Source organism: Chiloscyllium punctatum, chromosome 11 (genome assembly GCF_047496795.1).
Source record: "Chiloscyllium punctatum isolate Juve2018m chromosome 11, sChiPun1.3, whole genome shotgun sequence".
Lineage (NCBI taxonomy): Eukaryota > Metazoa > Chordata > Chondrichthyes > Orectolobiformes > Hemiscylliidae > Chiloscyllium > Chiloscyllium punctatum.
Window position 1 is genome coordinate 33,272,510 of NC_092749.1, and position 19,880 is coordinate 33,292,389.

The 19,880-nt window shown below is 42.3% G+C and overlaps 1 protein-coding gene across 1 annotated transcript in view; it reads left to right on the forward strand.

Moving 5' to 3' along the window:
* LOC140482657 (lutropin-choriogonadotropic hormone receptor-like) overlaps nucleotides 1–19,880 on the forward strand; it is a 111,449-nt gene that overhangs the window by 66,433 nt on the left and 25,136 nt on the right. Inside the window, exon 6 of the mRNA XM_072580160.1 lies at nucleotides 9,702–9,779. Within this exon, the coding sequence (XP_072436261.1) occupies nucleotides 9,702–9,779 (78 nt within the window). The remainder of the gene's footprint in view (nucleotides 1–9,701; nucleotides 9,780–19,880) is intronic.

The window sequence follows — 19,880 nt, forward strand, 5'->3', positions numbered from 1 at the left end:
TCTGCCAGCTATATGTCAGACACTACCCTCTGCTTTCTCACACTCACTCTACTTCTGCCACAGCACCCACGTTCTGCCACGGCTCATACTCTGCAACTCTCACCAATATCTGCAACATTCTCCCTCATTTGTTCTCACCACACTCCAGTATTCCAGACCATTTATCATTTGGTCTCCGCACACCCACTCACTTGATCAGGGCACCTCGTCACCTAATGCTGACTTGCACAAGCAATAACAGATATGCTATCTACATTTATCTCATTCAAACCCTCTCTTTCTGTCATTAGAGGAGAAGACAGCACACAATAGGGCAGAAAGACCCAGATAGGTGAATGGATTCTGGACATCAGACTCCTCACCTCATCTGAGAAAGCCCTGGCCCTCTCAGGAAAAGACTAAGACCACTCCTGTGGGAGTGCAGAGACATCCATGTCCTGCTAACCAAGTAAGTGCATGTTGCATTCCACTGCAACTATCACATTAGCCCCACTGTCAGTGAGTCACTGCACACCACTTCTAACCATTGGTCACACCACCTTCTTTCTCTTGTTTCTTGCAGTTATCAGTGGGATGTCCATACCTTGGTGAAGAAATGTCCTGTTTTGCTAGAAACCTCTCCTCAACCTCCTGCACCACTGACCTGTGCGGACATCTTGGTGAGAGGCTTAAAATGTGAGAGACCTCAATCTAGTGAACACCCCACATGCAATAGTTCTTTCGCTGGTCAAGGAAGAAACACCCTTGGCTTGCTAGCATGTAGAGGACTGCAGGAGACCTGCTCAGCCCTACATAGGTGTTGACAACCAAGGACTTCATTCAAATGCACAGGGGGAGGCAGGAGGGTCAGAATGGTATGTGAGACACAATGGTCCTCATAGCCCAGAGGTTGCAGGAGTGCAGCTATGCTATGGGGACCCAGGTGCTTCAAGAAAGGGGTCATCTGGCTGCCTCCATGGATGGATTGCTGGTTACCATGGAGAGCCAAGTCCAGCACCCTCAAGGTCAGCTGGACAGGCACACTCACTTGTACTCCATTGCCCCTCAGGATTGAAGGCATAGGGACAGGGAAAATGGTGAGCATTCCAGTGGTGGTCCTTCCTTGCAAAGAGATAAGGCAATGCCTGGGGGTAGCTGGCCCCAGGAGGAACCACACACAGGCCTCCACACAAGGAACTCCAGAGAGAGCTGTGCCTTCACCATGCCTCTTCCTGCTCCCTGAAACCCTCTGGCAGGAAGATCCTCCAGCATACTATAGCTATCTAGACACAAATGGCACAGGGTGCCCAAACAAACCTTCAGGGCCAATGGACTCCGATGCCACGCAGACTCACTCCACTCCAACTTTGGAACCTGGACAAAACCAAGATGTTCTGGGAGGGAACAAAAGATAAAAACCTTTTGAGTGCACTTTGGTGCCACATGGTGACATTGCACTGTATATAAGGTATCACATTTGTATAAATATGCTTCATTTTGCATTACATTTGTTTGTTTGATTCCCTGTGTAAATGCAAATGCTGTGTTAGCATGATACCCAACTTCATGTCCATACAGGCTGTACCATGGCATTATGCTCATGTTGGAATCCTACTGCAGCATGTGGAAACAATATGAATAGGCTGTATTTAGGGCAATGTGTTCTACTGACACTATTGCCCTTCATGTAAATACATTCTATTAGTTCCTTGGTCTCTACGACCAAATGTATTGGTGTAAATGAAGTGGTCAGCAATGTCTGTGGTAGGGAAGTTTTGAGTACACCAAGAGACAATGCACCAAGGTGGCTGAGTTTCAGCTGTCTATGCCTTGTCTAATGCATGGGTTTATGTGCAGTGTTTCCTCTGAAGGTCCCTTACATTATTGGGTCTGGTAGACCCCTCTCCCAGAGGTCAAGACACTTAGCCTGCCCACTCTGGGTGTGGTTGCAACCATTTTTTTCCCTGTTACATACTTTCGATATCCAGCATGATGGAAGGTGACAGTGATTCCTTTTTCACCAGTGGCTTTAAGCCTTCACCACTGTGTTGGTGAGGTATTGAATGTCTGGATCCCCTTCCTGAAAGCTCTTCCCATAAATCTCATTGGCTTCACACTCTCTGGGGTCCCCACCTTCACTGTTGCTGGGCCAAAATCCTGGAATTCCCTTCCTAATGGCATGTGGGTCTATCCAGAACACATGGACTGCAGTGGTTTGAGAAGGCAGCTTACCACCACCTTCTCAAGGGCAACTAGGGATGGGGAGTAAATGTTAGGCAGCCAGCGACTCCCATGTCCCACAAAACAATAGAAAAAAACCCAAGTGTCAACATGAGCCTCTGGCTACCCACCTTTTCCACTGCCTCGCCTCCATCCCAGCCCCTGGCACATGAGGTGACCATTGCCAGTTGTGGTTCTACATTGACCTCTCTTAAAGCCAGGGTACTCCTGACTTCCCCCTACCACATTATCTCATTCTCATGCACACTATCCTACTCATTACCCTGCACAGTATCAGAGACTGCCCTTGGCTTACTGTGCCAGAACCTTGACTGATGGTTGCATCAGTGGTCTTTGATGAGGACCACTCCCCTAAGACATTGATACATGGCTACTAGCTTGTTGTACATGCAGTGTGATTGCTGCATAATCTGCTGGCACATGGTGCAGGGGTGAAATTGATGTGCCATACTGCTATCCAGTGAGATATCCATAGCCCCTTGTCTAAAGACTTTCGCCTTGAAAGGCAAGTTGTTTGGTCATGTGACTGCACTAATTGGCACAGCATGGCAAGGCAAAACATGGATGCTGAGAGAGTGCAGGTGGATGCTAAGTGAGAGAGAGTGAAGAGAGCAAACAATAGTCTCGAGTTACGGCTTGTCCAAACTTGCTGCCTGTCCTTGCCTTAACCTTTCAATGTTAAATGGTGCTGGTGTGTCTACTTCTCGAGCATCCTACAAGGGGATCAGAAAGGATTCTTGAGGATCGTGGCAAATGTCAGTTGTCGATGTCTGTGGACAAGGGGTATGTGTGGCCAGTGCCCACAGATTGTTCCTGAGACGTTTAGTGCTGACTAATATAGAGGTTCCTTGCAGCCAGCAGTGAGCTGACATCATCATATACATGCTCTGACATCAATGTCGAGAAACTTAACATCTACTTTGTTTGGTGCATTTGATAAAACATGAATATGAATATTAGAAGTGACTTGTGCCATCATTAAGGCATTTAACAATGCCTTAGGGGCTTTCATCCTCCTTAATTAGCAATTCGCTGCTGTCTATTGAGAAACCCCACTCAGTGCTTGGTGGAAGCATAAAAAAATGATGTGAGATGGATCCAATGTCAAGGTGGAAATTGTCCGCTTTCTCAAATTATTCTGCCACATTTTTCTCAATAGCTCAGGTCATTCAGGCCCCTGTAGGATTCTGCCCATGGTCACTATTACTGATACTAGCTTTTTCATTCAAAATTGATTTTAATTAATTTTAGGTGCAGTGTGGGATTTGAAATTGTCCGTCAGGAATCATCAATCTGAGAGACTCTAGCTGAGTAGGTCAATAATATTACCACAACGGCAGATTTATTTTGCCAATTTAAAGCCAAAATATGGCCAGTTTTGTGCTGAAGATCGATTTCAACAGAAACGAAACAAGTTAATTTCATTTACTTTAGAAAAAGTACAATTTCAATGAACCTGGGCAGGATCCAACGCAAGATTCAAAACATATTCTCAATGATGAAGAAAGATCCTGATTTTTGTTCTTGGATATTACCACAGAAGGAAAATAATTCCTGGCTCTACCATTCAGATGTTTAAAAATGGCTGTCTGAACTTTACATTTTCTGTGAATGGCAAGTGCAGGCTGGATATTAAGAAAAAGCAGCTGACCTGGAAAACTGGAAGAGGATGCCCAATGCATAGGCGAGATGGGTGAAAAACCTGCCTAAGTTCAAGAATAAGAATTAACACATTCCCCAGCCTCATCACTCACACTGTATACTCCATCCTTTGCCAAATGATACCAACTAGTGGCCTGTACCTGACCCTCACTGCCCCCCACACCCTCCATGCAACTTACAGCCCTGTACTTATCCCTGGCCCCTATAGTCCTGATGGCAACTTAGTAATCCAGGTAATTATGGACCGGTGAGCCTGATGTCAGTGGTAGGGAAGCTGCTGGAGAAGACATTTAGAAGAAAATGGGCTTATCAGTGATAGGCAATATGGTTTTGTGCAGGGAAGGTCATGTATTCCAACTTAATAGAATTCTTTGAGGAAGTGACAAAGGTGATTGATAAGGGAAGGGCTGTAGATGTCATATACATGGTCTTCAGTAAGGCATTTGATAAGATTCCTCATGGTAGGCTGATGGAGAAAGTGAAGTCGCATGGGGTCTAGGATGTACTAGCTAGATGGATAAAGAACTGGCTGGGCAGCAGAAGACAGAGAGTAGGAGTGGAAGGGAGTTTCTCAAAATGGAGAACTGTGATCAGTGGCGTTCCACAGGCATCCGTGTTGAGACTCCTTTTGTTTGTGATATACATAAATGATCTGGAGGAAGGTATAAGTGGTCTTATTAGCAAGTTTGCAGATGACACTAAGATTGGTGGAGTAGCAGATAGTGAAGAGCAATGTCAGTGAATGCAGCAGAATATAGATAGATTGGACAGTTGGGCAGAGAAATGGCAGGTGGAGTTCAATCTGGGCAAATGTGAGGTGATGCATTTTGGAATATCCAATTCAAGAGCGAACTATATGGCAACTGGAAAAGCCCTGAGGAAAATTGATGTACAGAGAGATCTGGGTGTTCAGGTCCATTGTACCCTGAAGGTGGCAATGCAGGTTGATAGAGAGGTCAAGAAGGCATAAGGCATTCATTGGACAGGGTATTGTGTAAAAGAGTTGGTAGGTCATGTTACAGTTGTATAGGACTTTGGTTTGGCCACATTTAGAACACTGTGTACAATTCTGGTCGCCACATTACCGAAAGGATGTGGATGCTTTGGAGAGCGTGCAGAGGGGGTTCACCAGGATGTTGCCTGATATGAAGGGGCTATCTATGAAGATAGGTTGAGTTGATTAGGATTATTTTAATTAGAAAGATGGAGGTGTACAGAATCATAAGAGGTATAGATAGGGTGGATAGCAAGAAGCTTTTTCCCGGAGTGGGGGACTCGATTACTAGGGGTTATGAGTTCAAGGTGTGATGGGAAAGGTTTAAGGGAAATATGTGTAGAAGGTTCTTTACACAGAGGGTGGTGTGTGCCTGGAACGTGTTGCCAGCGGAAGTGATAGAGGCGGTCATGGTAGCATAATTTAAGAAGTATCAAGACGGATACATGACTGGGCAGGGAGCAGAGGGATACAGATCCTTAGAAAATAGGCAAGTAGTTTAGATAGAGGATCTGGATTGTTGCAGGCTTAGAGGGCTGAAGGGTCTGTTCCTGTGCTGTAATTTTCTTAGTTCTGTTGCTCTGACACATATTCACAAGCAGCACAAGATGCAAAAGCATATTCAGAGCTTAATAGCACAGTTCCACAAATATGCAGATGTTGTTTTGTGGACATTGTTGCTTGATTGATATCCTGAATTTCCCACTTAGCATCATTAGGAGAGCACCATCAGCACAATGATTCAGTTCAAGATCACTGTTCACATCAATCTCTCAGATAATAGGAATAGACAATATGTATTAGTGTGAACTATATGCGGGGAATGAACTACTATAACAAAAGAGTGAAATAGTGAAGCAGGCATCATAAATTAGATAATAATTATATTGTTAAATGGAACTATGTTGTTAAGTGTTGAAATATGCACCAGAAAGCCAAATTAGTCAACTTCCCTGCTATATATTAACTGTGCATCCAGCATACACATTGAAACTAGTGGGGATATAATTTTCAACTACTAGCTGCTTGCATCTTATCATACAAATAGGCAAATAGTAGTTGAAAATGCAGTGGTTGAGAGCAAGGAAGCACTTCACCCTACATCAAAACCCAATGCAATTTTTGGGCAATCTTGTAATCTGCAAGCAGCCCACCTGCCTGAGACAGGCGACATGGTATTTGAACATGCAAAACTGGGTCATTGTGGTATGGCTCCGAACAGATCTCCAGATGCAAATAGCTGGGGCATAGGCTAAATACATTCTGCTAACTCGTACCAGGCACCGAACCGACAGTATAAAAAATGGTCCTTTGAAAGACTGCTGGAAGCTGCAAGGGAGGCTTTTGATTTCTTTTCATATGCCCCAGAGGAATTGGCATTGACCTTTGTGTTCCCAAAATATACCCTCCAACATGCTGTTGGCCTATTCAAAAGCATTTCCCAAGATCATACCCTTTCCTGCAATCCCCTGCCTGCCCTTCACCTTCTTCATTGACTCAACAGATTTTGCCTGTTTCCTAAAGCGGTCAGTGAGAATTCTGGGGCTTATTGGAGACATCACAAAGAGACTCGGGCATTAAACCTATACAAGCTGGTCAAGGAAAATCTGCTTTATCAACCTAACGCCTGCTTTGAGCCATACACAATTGCTGTTAGATGCTAAAAGTCAATTTTTTGATTATATTTTCTCAGTGATTTACACTGCTCGCATGAACTTACGGCAATCACAGGAAAATGGATACTTTTCACCACCAGTTTCAATGTTTGCATACTCAATAGTGCTGGCACCACAGTGAGCAGATGAGCTACCAAGAAGCTTCTATGCAATTTTTTTAAAAATTGCAGTTGCTATTTAGCAACAGACTGGTGAACATGCAGGTAAAAGATGAAGAGTGTTTGGCTGTTTCACTTACCATGCTTATCGGATTTTTGTATGGTTTTGCAATTTCCTTATGTACTTGGACAGAATTACAAATAGCAAGCACTGTCTGTGCCAACAAAGCAGAAAGGCAGAGCACCAAATAGCGCATTCACAAATTCAGTGATTCAGAATCTGTAAATCCTTCTGGTGGGAATTAAAGACAGATGTATAAATCCGTGGATGTTGCTGTTATCGCTTTACCCTGAATTCTCATTTATAAGAACAAGTTGTGCTATAACATTCACTGCAGGAGAGTCAGCCAGGGGGGCCTTTTCAAATCATCAGTATCGCCATCTTTGAGAAAAGAGCTAATTAGGTCATTGGGACATTATCCACAGATCTTGTTGAGTGAAGTTGAAAGATCTGTGGTACCAGCTAATTAACTTAGCAAGCACTTCTTGTCACCCTGGAAACCCTGTGAAGCTGCAATCTTCCACTCTTTTCTCTTTCTTACCTAAAACAGGGTGATGTACATGTATTCTGAGTTTTCACATTCTTCCTATAACTCCTCCGTAAGATCAGAGGATACTGGAACAGGGAGATGATGCACACTGAGGACCCAGCTGCATGATGCTGTCACTCTCAGGACATCCAGGACAATTCATTTATTACTATTCCAACTTAATATGAATTGGGACCATTGCAAGGACGTAATAATGTTGCAGATTACTGGATTTTAAAAGATGCTTAACACAGAGACCCAGTTACTATAAAAAAGATCAAATCCCAACACTGTAGTTTGAGATTGTGCATTAAATTCTTAAAAATCTGGAAATAAAAACTGGTATCAGTAAAAGTGACTGTGATCCTATAAGATTGCCATAAAATTAAACAGGATTAAAAAACATCCTTACATGAAGGAAACCCAGTGCTGTTAGCCAGGCCCACATAAACCTGCAGCTGAAGTGGCTAAGTAAGCCATTCAGTTAAATCAGACTGAAACATGTCAAGAAAAATACCAAACGCCTCATTCTCAGAGAAACGAGAGATGAGCAATAAATGCTGGAATTATCAGCAATAGCCACCTCTCAATAACTCATAAAGCAAGGGCCTGACTAATTTCATCGAGTTGTTGGATTCACAAGTTTCTGCGCTGTACATGGTGTGAGCAGCGTGTGTGTGTGTTGGAATGGAGGTGATGGGGGGAATTGCTGATGCTGGTCGTGGTGATAGCCATAATTCACCTCCCAGGACCTACAAGAATCAAAGTGGTTGCACTCCATTAATGAACAGCTGGTCATTGATATTCAACACCAAATCTTATCGGCCATTCTCTCTATTTCAGGCAGCTGTCAATTTGCTTTGATTCTAAGAGAATTATTTATGACATTCTTGTTTCAAAATGATAAAAAAAAACTGCAGAGTGACTTCCAGGGAACTGGGTATTCAGAATACATTCAGTTAAGCACCTGAATTTGCCTTTATATGAAGGTTCCTCTTCATGCGACTCAAAGCTTTTTCCTATGTTGATTTTGCCACGACTTCAGTTTCTTCATTCTTTATTGAGTAGAGCCTACTCTCGATCGTCAGTAAAGTGATGGAAGGTCTCATCAATAGTGCTATCATTTGACTGAATGTAGCATCAAGAAGCATTCCAGCAAAACTGGAAGCAATGGGAATTAGACAGAAAATTCTCTACTGGTTGGAGCCTTACTTGGCACGTAGGAAGATTCTTGTGGTTGTTGGAGGTCAGTCATCTCAGCTCCAGGACATCCCTATGGGATTTACTCAGGATAATGTCCTCAGCTCATATATCTTCAGCTGCTTCATCAATGACCTTCCCTCCCTCATAAAGTCAGAAGTGAGGGTGTTTGCCGACGATTGCACAATGTTCAGCACCATTCATGACTTCTCAGATACTGAAGCAGTCTGTGTTCAAATGCAAAGAGATCTGAACCATATCCAGTTTGGACTGAACAGTGGCAAGTAGCATTCATGCCACATAAATGCCAGGCAATGACCATCTCCAATAAAGACAATCTTATCACCATTATTACCATTGACTACAAATTCACCTGGGCTCATTGTATAAATACAGTGGCTACAAGAGCAGGGTAAGAACACTGCAGTAAGTACCTCACCTCAACTCTTGAAGTTCTGTCCACCAGCTATAAGGTGCAAGTCAGGAATGTGATGGAATTCTCCCCACTTGCCTGGATGAATGCAGCTCCAACAACACTCGTGAAGACAGAGACACCCAGGACAAAGCAGCTTGCTTGATTGGCACCACATCTACAAACGTCCATTCACTCCACCACTGACAGTCAGTAGCAGCAGTGTGCATTATATACAAGATGCATTACAGAAATTAAAAAACCAAAAATCCTTAGGCAGCACCTTCCAAGCTTATGACTACTTCCACCTAGAAGGATAAGGGCAATAGCTACATGAGAACACCATCACCCACAAGTTCCTCTGCAAGCCTTTCACCGTCCTGACTTGGAAATATATCACCCTCCTTTGGTGGCATTGGGTCAAAATCCTGGAAGTCCCTCCCTAAGGGCGATGTGGATCTATCTATGTACAGTGCAGGGAATGCAGTAGTTCAAAAAGGCAGCTCATCACCACCTTCACAAGGACAACTAGGACCGACAATGCTGGCCAGTCAGCCAGTGATGCTCACGTCCCAGAAGTAGATAAACAAAAAAAAACTTAATTACATTCCTAAAAGGAAGGGAAAAGATGGAGTAAGAAACTTAAAACCTATGCCAGGGTGCTTTACAGAGGTTGTGTTTTTTTTAAGTGATGATTTCTGTGATGATTTAAGATATCGATTTTAATTGATGTGAATCATCATTCCATCCAGGAGTAAAAGTTATTGTTCACAACCATAGACTGACATAATATTATTAATTAGAGTGCTTTAATATTCTTTTTGATAAAATTTGCATATTTATTTTCAGAGAAATATGTGACAATTTGCATCTTCAAACCATACCTGAAAATGCATTTCAAGGAATGAACAATGAATCTCTAACACTGTAAGTATAACTTATAACTAACTATAACTTACAGCTCTTAGATAAATCACTGTACTTTCTCCAAATGAATAACAGCTATGTCCAACATCAAATGAGTGCTTGAGCAATCATATTCGAGATTTAGATCATATATAATGCAGCAAGTTTTCCAAAGTTGCATTCCTGGTGTAAAGCATCACTCACTGGAGTGTAAATTAGGAATTTGAGCTTGGAGACCCTTTGATTTTCCACTGATCTGGCCCCACATTACCTTTTGTAGGGAAGGCCAGCCAGATTAAGAGCCACGTAGGCACTTGAGTCATTAGGCCTCTCTCAATTAAACAATATTACATGCAGCTTCGTGTTGTGCGTGAGTAACGTTAAAAATCACACAGCACCAAGTTATAATCCAACAGGTTTATTTGAAAACCCTAGCTTTCGGAGCACTGCTACTTCATCAGGTGGTTGTGAAGTATAACATCGTGAGACACAGAATTTTTAGCAAAATTTTACAGTGTGATGTAACTGAAATTATATATTGAAAATGACCTGGATTGTTTGTTAAGTCTTTCCTCTTTTAGAAAGGGCATGTAGGTTTCAGTTCATTCATATGTAAATCACAGAACTTTTTTTTAAATACATGAGTAATGGTCACTTAGGCAAGATACTAGAGTATGATCTGCTTTTATTGAACTAGACATAGCCAGAGGTCAGTTGATTCTTTCTTCCTTGGTACTGTAGGTGGTAAATGCACAAAAAGCTAGCATCCAATTTAGTGGATAATAAGGGATGATAAAGAGAATGTTGGCTTTTATTTCAATGGGAATGGAATATAAAAATAGGGCAGTCTTGCTAAAACTATACAAGGCACTACACAGAAGATGGAGGACGAGAATAATTTCTGGCTGTAAGAGCTGCTCCTTTTTTTGAGGTATTTTACGTGTTGGAGGCGATTTCCTCGAATTCCAGGAGCAGCAATTACTGTTTTATATACTGTTGCATTGTTTTGGAACTTTGGAAAAAAAAGTCAAAACAACAGCAGTTTTAAAAGGGAGAACACACAAAGGAAGACACACATTAAGAGGACAGGGCAGGAGAGAGAGAAAGAGAGACAGAACATGCACAGTTACTGCCTTTGCTGTTTTTGAATTCATGTGTCGCTGGATATCGGAGTGCATCTGGGAAAATTAACAAACAGTGAAATTCACAACTAATCTTGGAGGAACCGGTTTGGGCGGAGTTCACAACATAGAATCAGATAATTGTTGTTTTAAGTCTGTCCAAGAGAAAGGCTGTATTAGTGAGTACAGAGGGTTCTTTCTTGATTACATATTTTTGGTGATAAGTCTCTTGATTAAACTTATAATATAAGCCATAGCTATTAATTTAACCTGGTGTTGTGTTTTGTAGAGGAATAAGACGGTGTTATTTTCTGGGTCTGTAGATTGTGAAGGAGCAAAAATGGCCTTTGCAGTGATATGTACTTCTTGTCAGATGTGGGAGTTTAAAGAGAGTTTAAGGGTTACTGCGGATTATATCTGCCATAAATGTTGTTGGATGCGAATCTTATCAGATCGAGTGGATCAGTTGGAGAGACAGATAGAAGCGATGAGGAATTTGAAACAGCAAATGTGATGGCAATTATAGTAAGGGGAGAAAGTCACAGATACAGTCACATAGATGGGTTAACTCCAGGAAGGGTAAGAGAGGTAGGCACTAGGGCAGGAGTCTTTTGTGGATAGACCCATTTCAAACAGGTATGCTGTTTTGGAAAATGTAGGGGGTGATGGATTCTCAGGGGAACATAGCACGAACAGCCAAGTTTCTTGTATTGAGACTGGCTCTAATGCAACAAGGGGTACAAGAGATCAATTGTGTTAGGTGATTTGGTAGTCCGAGGTACAGACAGACGTTTCTGTTGCCAGCAGAGAAAAAGCAGAATGGTGTGTTGTTTCCCTCGTGCCAGGATCAAGGATGTCTCAGAGAGGGTGCAGAATGTTCTCCCGGGGAGAGGGGTCAGCAAGAGGTCACTGTCCACATTGGAACCAACGATATAGGAAGGGAAAAGGTTGAGATTCTGAAGGGAGATTACAGAGAGGTAGGCAGAAATTTAAAAAGGAGGTCCTCAAGGGTAGTAATATCTGGATTACTCCCAGTGCTACAAGCTAGTGAGGGCAGGAATAGGAGGATAGAGCAGATGAATACATGGCTGAGGAGCTGGTGTATGGGAGAAGGATTCACATTTTTGGATCATTGGAATCTCTTTTTGGGTAGAAGTGACCTGTACAAGAAGGACAGATTGTACCTAAATTGGAAGGGGACTAATATACTGGCAGGGAAACTTGCTGGAACTGCTTGGGAGGATTTAAACTAGTAAGGTTGGTGGGCGGGGGGTGGGTCATCCCAGGGAGATAGTAAGGAAAGAGATCGATCTGAGACGGGTACAGTTGAGAACAAAAGTGAGTCAAACAGTCAGGGCAGGCAGGGACAAGGTAGGATTCATAAATTAAACTGCATTTATTTCAATGCAAGGGGCCTAACAAGGAAGGCACGGTGGCAATGGGCAGCACGGTGGCACAGTGGTTAGTACTGCTGCCTCACAGCGCCAGAGACCTGTGTTCAATTCCCACCTCAGGCAACTGTCTGTGTGGAGTTTGCACATTCTCCCTGTGTCTGCGTGGGTTTCCTCCGGGTGCTCCGGTTTCCTCCCACAGTCCAAAGGTGTGCAGGTTAGGTGAATTGGCCATGCTAAATTGCCCGTAGTGTTAGGTGAAGGGGTAAATGTAGGGGAATGGGTCTGGGTGGGTTGGTCTTCGGGGGGGTCGGTGTAGACTTGTTGGACCTGTTTCCACACTGCAAGAAATCTAAACTCAGGGCATGGTTAGGAACATTGGACTAGGATATACAGCAATTACAGAAACATAGCTCAGGGATGGGCAGGACTGGCAGCTTAATGTTCCAGGATACAAATGCTACAGGAAGGATAGAAAGGGAAGCAAGAGAGGAGGGGGAGTGGCATTTTTGATAAGAAATAGCATTACAGCTGTGCTGAGGGAGGATATTCCTGGAAATACATCCAGGGAAATTATTTGGGTAGAACTGAGAAATAAGAAAGAGATGATCACCTTATTGGGATTGTATTATAGAGTCAGAGGGAAATTGAGAAACAAACTTGTAAGGATATCTCAGCTATCTGTAAGAATAATAGGGTGGTTATGGTAGGGGATTTTACCTTTCCAAACATCAACTGGGACTGCCATAGTGTTAAGGGTTTAGATGGAGAGGCATTTCTTAAGTGTGTACAAGACAATTTTCTGATTCAGTCTGTGGATGTACCTATTAGAGAAGGTGCAAAACTTGACCTACTCTTGGGAAATAAGGCAGGGCAGGTGACTGAGGTGTCAGTGGGGGAGCACTTTGAGGCCAGCGACCATAATTCTATTCGTTTTAAAATAGTGATGGAAAAGGATAGACCAGGTCTAAAAGTTGAAGTTCTAAATTGGAGAAAGGCCAATTTTGACGGTATTAGGCAAGAACTTTCGAAAGCTGATTGGAGGCAGATGTTCACAGGTAAAGGGATGGCTGGAAAATGGGAAGCCTTCAGAAATGAGATAACAAGAATCCAGAGAAAGTATATTCCTGTCAGGGTGAAAAGGAAGGATGGTAGATATAGGGAATGCTGGATGACTAAAGAAATTGAGGGTTTGGTTAAGAAAAAGAAGGAAGCATATGTCAGGTATAGACAGGATAGATCGAGTGAATCCTTAGAAGAGTATAAAGGAAGTAGGAGTATACTTAAGAGGGAAATCAGGAGGGCAAAAAGGGGACATGAGATAGCTTTGGCAAATAGAATTAAGGAGAATCCAAAGGGTTCTTACAAATATATTAAGGACAGAAGGGTAACTAGGAAGTGAATAGGGTTCCTCAAAGATCAGCAAGGCGGCCTTTGTGTGGAGCCACAGAAAATGGGGGAGATACTAAATGAATATTTTGCATCAGTATTTACTGTGGAAAAGGATATGGAAGATATAGACTGTAGAGAAATAGATGGTGACATCTTGCAAAATGTCCAGATTACAGAGGAGGAAGTGCTGGATGTCTTGAAAAGGTTAAAGGTGGATAAATCCCCAGGACCTGATCAGGTGTACCTGAGAACTCAGTGGGGAGCTCGAGAAGTGATTGCTGGGCCTCTTGCTGAGATATTTGTATCATCAATAGTCACAGGTGAGGTGCCGGAAGACTGGTGGTTGGCAAACGTAGTGCCACTGTTTAAGAAGGGCGGTAAAGACAAGCCAGGGAACTATAGACTGGTGAGCCTGACCTCAGTGGTGGGCAAGATGTTGGAGGGATTCCTGTGGGACAGGATGTACATGTATTTGGAAAGGCAAGGACTGATTCGGGATAGTCAACATGGCTTTGTGTGTGGGAAATCATGTCTGACAAACTTGATTGAGTTTTTTGAAGAAGTAACAAAGAATTTCTGTGATCTATATGGACTTCAGTAAGGCGTTCAGCAAGGTTCCCCATGGGAGACTGATTAGCAAGGTTAGATCTCACGGAATACAGGGAGAACTAGCCATTTGGATACAGAATTGGCTCAAAGGTAGAAGACAGAAGGTGGTGGGAGAGGGTTGTTTTTCAGACTGGAGGCCTGTGACCAGTGGAGTACCACAAGGATCGGTGCTGGGCCTCTACTTTTTGTCATTTACATAAATGATTTGGATGCGAGCATAAGAGGTACAGTTAGTAAGTTTGCAGATGACACCAAAATTGGAGGTGTAGTGGACAGCAAAGACGGTTACCTCAGATTACAACAGGATCTGGACCAGATGGGCCAATAGGCTGAGAAGTGGCAAATGGAATTTAATTCAGATAAATGCGAGGTGCTGCATTTTGGGAAAGCAAATCTTAGCAGGACTTATACACTTAATGGTAAGGTCCTAGGGAGTGTTGCTGAACAAAGAGACCTTGGAGTGCAGCTTGATAGCTCCTTGAAAGTGGAGTCGCAGGTAGATAGGATAGTGAAGAAGGCGTTTGGTATGCTTTCTTTTATTGGTCAGAGTATTGAGTGCAGGAGTTGGGAGGTCATGTTGCGGCTGTACAGGTCATTGGTTAGGCCACTGTTGGAATATTGTGTGAAATTCTGGTCTCCTTCCTATTAGAAAGATGTTATGAAACTTGAAAGGGTTCAGAAAAGATTTACAAGGATGTTGCCAGGGTTGGAGGATTTGAGCTATAGGGAGAGGCTGAACAGGCTGGGGCTGTTTTCCCTGGAGCGTCAGAGGCTGAGGGGTGACCTTATAAAGGTTTACAAAATTATGAGGGGCTTGGCTAGGATAAATAGACAAAGTCTTTTCCCTGGGTTTGGGGAGTCCAAAACTAGAGGGCATAGGTTTAGAGTGAGAGGGGAAAGATATAAAAGAGACCTAAGGGGCAACTTTTTTACGCAGAGGGTGGTACGTGTAAGGAATGAGCTTTTAAAGGAAGTGGTGGAGGCTGGTACAATTGCAACATTTGTGAGGCATTTGGATGGGTGTCTGAATAGGAAGGGTTTGGAGGGATATGGGCTGAGTGCTGGCAGGTGGGACTAGATTGGGTTGGGATATCTGGTCGGCATGGACAGGTTGGACCAAAGGGTCTCCATGCTGTACATCTCTATGACTCTATGACTACATCTAGAATACTGTGAACTATTTTACTTCCTTTATCTAAGGAAGTAGTCAGAAAGGGTTCACTCAATTGATCCTGAGTATGGAACGATTTTCTTATTGAGTCGTTGAGTCATTTGGGCCTGTACTCATTGGACTTTCAAAAAAAAAAGGATCTTATTGAAACATATGAGAAACATTCTTAGGTGGCTTAACAAGGTAGACGCAGAGAGGTTGTTTCCCTTGTTGGGGGCGTCAGAGATTAGAAGGAATGTCTTCAATCAGAGAGTAGCTAATATATGGAACTCTTTACTGCATAGGGTTGTCATATCTGGGTTGTTGACTGTATTCAAGTCTGAAATAGAAAGATTTTTAATCAGTCGGGAATCAGGGGTTATGGGAATAAGACAAGAAAGTGCACTTGAGGATCATCAGGTCAGCCATGATCTCAATGAATGGCAGAGTAGACCCAATGGGCCAAATAGCCTTTTTCTGCTTCTCTAGCTTATCGCCTCATGGTTTAAAGAATCTGCAAGGTGGCCAAGATGCAGTCTTGAGATGCAACATTTGATTAGCTGGTCTTGAGGTCAAGAAGTCATGCTGGGGAAATATTTTCAGGATGCTTTGGGAATGATTGCCCCAAACTTGCTTAAATCTCTGATGACTAATTAAACTGTGTCCTTGCGCCTATTAATTAGGCAACATTCCATTTTGCTGGGTAGCTCAGGAATTTATCACCTCTTCTAACAGCAAACAACTGAACAGGTAAAGAAGTCAGTACCGAGGTTTGTTAACATTACTTACAGCCATACCCAACTTTCAATCCTTGCTTGCTGATTGAGGATGACGAAGTACATATCAAGAGACTTTCTGGTCCACATCAAAATTGTAACATTTAATTTGGAAATTCTCTGAGAAAATTAATGCTGTGTAACAATTCTTTCTTGGAGATCTAAGTTAATACGAAATAGGGAGAGGTTGGTTAAGAGACATTCCAGGAGTCCCCCTTGGTCTAAAGGAGCAAGGAGAAGAGGTCTTGTGACAAGGTAGACCACTACCAGCTGCTGGAAGTAAGATGAAGACAGGGTGCAGATACATGGTAATTTACTGCGTATTCCAAAACCTGGCAATCTTAAGAGACCAGTGGTTTTGTTTTCAAGATGGACGAAGAGGAGGAATACTCGGAAGTCGACGGGGAGAACTACAGGGTTTTAAGTTGACGGCACACACTTGCCTTGTCCCGTTAAAAATATAATTTGAAAAGTATTAATTCCAATAAATATGTAATGACTAAGAAACCAAGGCTAATTATATAGGTATGAGGGTGAGGCCAGAGTAAGGCAGATCCCATTTGAATAGATTTGGGAATTTGGTTTAAAGTATGAAATCAGTACATAGAGTGTGAGAAGTTCTTTAAGTAAGGTTTCCTGCAAGAAACAAAGTGTGCTAAGTGGGGGATTTGGTAAAGGAAAGAGAGGAACTGCTTTTCTCTTCTATTCATTTTTCAGCATGCAGCAGAAGAAGTTAAATTAGGAACTGGTATTTATTAAAAATTATCAGCTGATTCTTACATTTTTAGTGAAGTATTGGTTTCATCAAATATCTTGGATAGTTTCTAGCTGATTGATTGGCACATTTCTGATTTATAGTGATTTTCTTACATTGCTCTGTGTTCCTCTAGATGGCTGAGACAGCACTGACTGGGGTGGCAAACCTCAGACCAGACTGGCAGGGTCAGGTGTCATGGCCTCCTTCGCTGATACCAGGACAAAAGGATTTTGATCTCTTGCAGTACCTTATCAAACATGCCGCATTAACTAACCAACCCACCCAACGGCAACTCACTGGCCTGATTCTATTCACATCTTAACACACGTCATTCCTGGTACAACTCGCCACTGCTGGAATATCCTTAAAGTGACCAGCAGCCCTTGCACTGCTGTCACCTTTTAAAGGCCATTGTACACTTGGACAAGCACTGAGAGTCTGGACAAGAACTGCCATGCGTGGTTCTTGATATTTGCTCCAGGCATAGCAGAGAAGGAAAGATTGGCACCTTGTTTTGCAGGCAGGAACTCAGATACCTGCCAAACAGGGTGGTGCAGAGGAGGAAAATCCTTTTGCCCCGGTACCAGCAGAGGAGGCCATGACACCTAACTGCCAGTCTGGTCCAAGGTCAGTGCTGTTTCAGCCATTCAGAGGAATGCAAAGCAATGTAAAAAGGTCACTATAAATCAGAAATTTGAAAGAAGAGAAAAATTTGGAGTTACAATCACTAGGTAACCGGGCTAAACAAAACAAATGGAGCTGTGGGTTGAGAAATCAAGGGTCTTAAAGCAGTTGGCAAATTATGTAGTTATTATTAATTCTCTGAAGTTCAATAAAGTCTGGAAAGGATCCATCAAACTGGAAATTGGCAAACAAAACTCTTCTATTCAAGGAGGGAAGGCAGAAAATGGGAAAGTAAGGCGAGTTAGCTTGCAGATGATGTTAGAAGTGATCATTAAGGGGTTTATGAGTGGTTATTTGGGAAAACTCAAAGCCGTCAGGAAGAGTCAACGTAGTTTTGTGAAATGGAAATCATTTTTATCAATTTATTTTGAATTTTTTGAAGGAGTAAAGAATCACTACAGTGTGGAAAGAGGCCATTCAGCCCATCAAGTTTACACCATCCCTCCAAAGAGCAGCCCCCCCACCCTATTCCCATAACCCTACATTTACCATGGCTAATCCACCTGGACTGTGGGAGGAAACCCACACAGAGATGATGCAAACTCCACATTGATAGGCACCCGAGGCTGGAATTTGAACTCAGGTCCCCTAGCACTGTGAGGCAGCAGGTCTAACCACAGAGCCACCATGTCACTCTGAGTAGCAGACACTGTTGATAAAAGGAAGCCTTTGATTTGCTGGACATGGATTTCCAAAAGGCATTTGACAAGGTGCCTATTGTGTTAAATTGCAGCTCATGTGTGTGTGATAACACATTAGTGTGGATAGAGGTTTGGCTGGCTAGAAGAAAGAGAGAGCCACCATAAGTTGGTTTTATTCAGATTGGAAGAATATGGCAAAGGTGTTCCCACAGGAGTCTGTACCAGGTGGTCAACTTTTTACAATTTATGATTGAGGGATTGAAGATACTAAATTTGGAGGTAACACAAAGATAGTTAGAAAATAAATTATCAATATGATATGCAGGCTATGAATAGGGTTGAGTGTGTAGGGCAAAAATCTGGCTTGTGGCGTATAATGTGAGAAAATGCAAAGTTGTTCATTTTAGCAGGAAGAATTAAAAAAAAACAGAATATTGCTTAGAGAGCAATTGCAAACTTCTGAGATGGAGAGGGATCCAGGTATTAGAATGCATTTGTCACAAAATGTTGGCATGTAGGTCATTAAGAGGTCCAATGAATGCTATGCTTTATTATAAGAGAAATTGAACGTAAAAGTAAGGAGGTTGTGTTCAATTGCACAGGGTCTTGGTAAGACCAGACCTTGAATGCTGTGCGCAGTAATTCCAATGAGGAATGATCAGATAGGTTGGGTATGTTTCCACTGGAGTTCAGAATAGGGTTGAGTGATTGATTGAAGCTTATAAGATCCTGAATGGTAGTGGATATTTTAAAAGGCATTAATTTTAATGATGCCTTTATTTATCTTGTTACCTTTTGTTCTTACCATGTTATGAACCATAACTCCACCTCTCGTCTCATTAGATTTTTGAAAATGTTTAAAGACTATATTTTGAGTGACTTGATGGTTCATTTTGGTTTTGCTTATTGTTAGACTCCTGATAAATCATTCAGGATTGGTTATCTTTATAACTGTTTTGTATTATCAAAAGTAAGACACCCAATTTCCATGTTTGAATGAATTAATACATATCTACTAAATTGTGATCAGTCAGTTGCATTTAGACATTGCATTTTGCAATTTGAGAGCTGAGACTGGACTTAGAAATGGGATGCCTCATATATGATAGACAGGAAGTATGTCTGCACATAAAGATTTTATAGAGTTACCGAAAGAGACAAATAGAAAAGTCCAACTTGTGCCTAGAATTTCCATTATACAGTACTTGAAAGTGTCTTAATGCAAAATCTATATTTGTTTCGAACTTGGTCAAAGATAATAATTGGAAACAGAAATAAGTTACATGATCATAGGTAAGGGAAAGGGAGAAAATAATCCCATCCTGCCTCTAATGTTATTTGTTGATGATTTATGAATTTAAAACAATCAGATGCAAATTGACTTGTTCACTGCCAAATCTTACACCTACAAATGTATGGAGTTGCAGAGGAAAGGACTTAGCTATCAGTATTATAAATCATACAGATTACAAATCATGAAAGTTCAGTGTGATGTTGCTTATGGTACAGAGATAACACGTACATGCTGCCAGGGAGTAGGGTCTTCCTGGTGCCACAGTTGTGGACTGGAGGCATGACCAGGTTGAAACTTTGATATGATA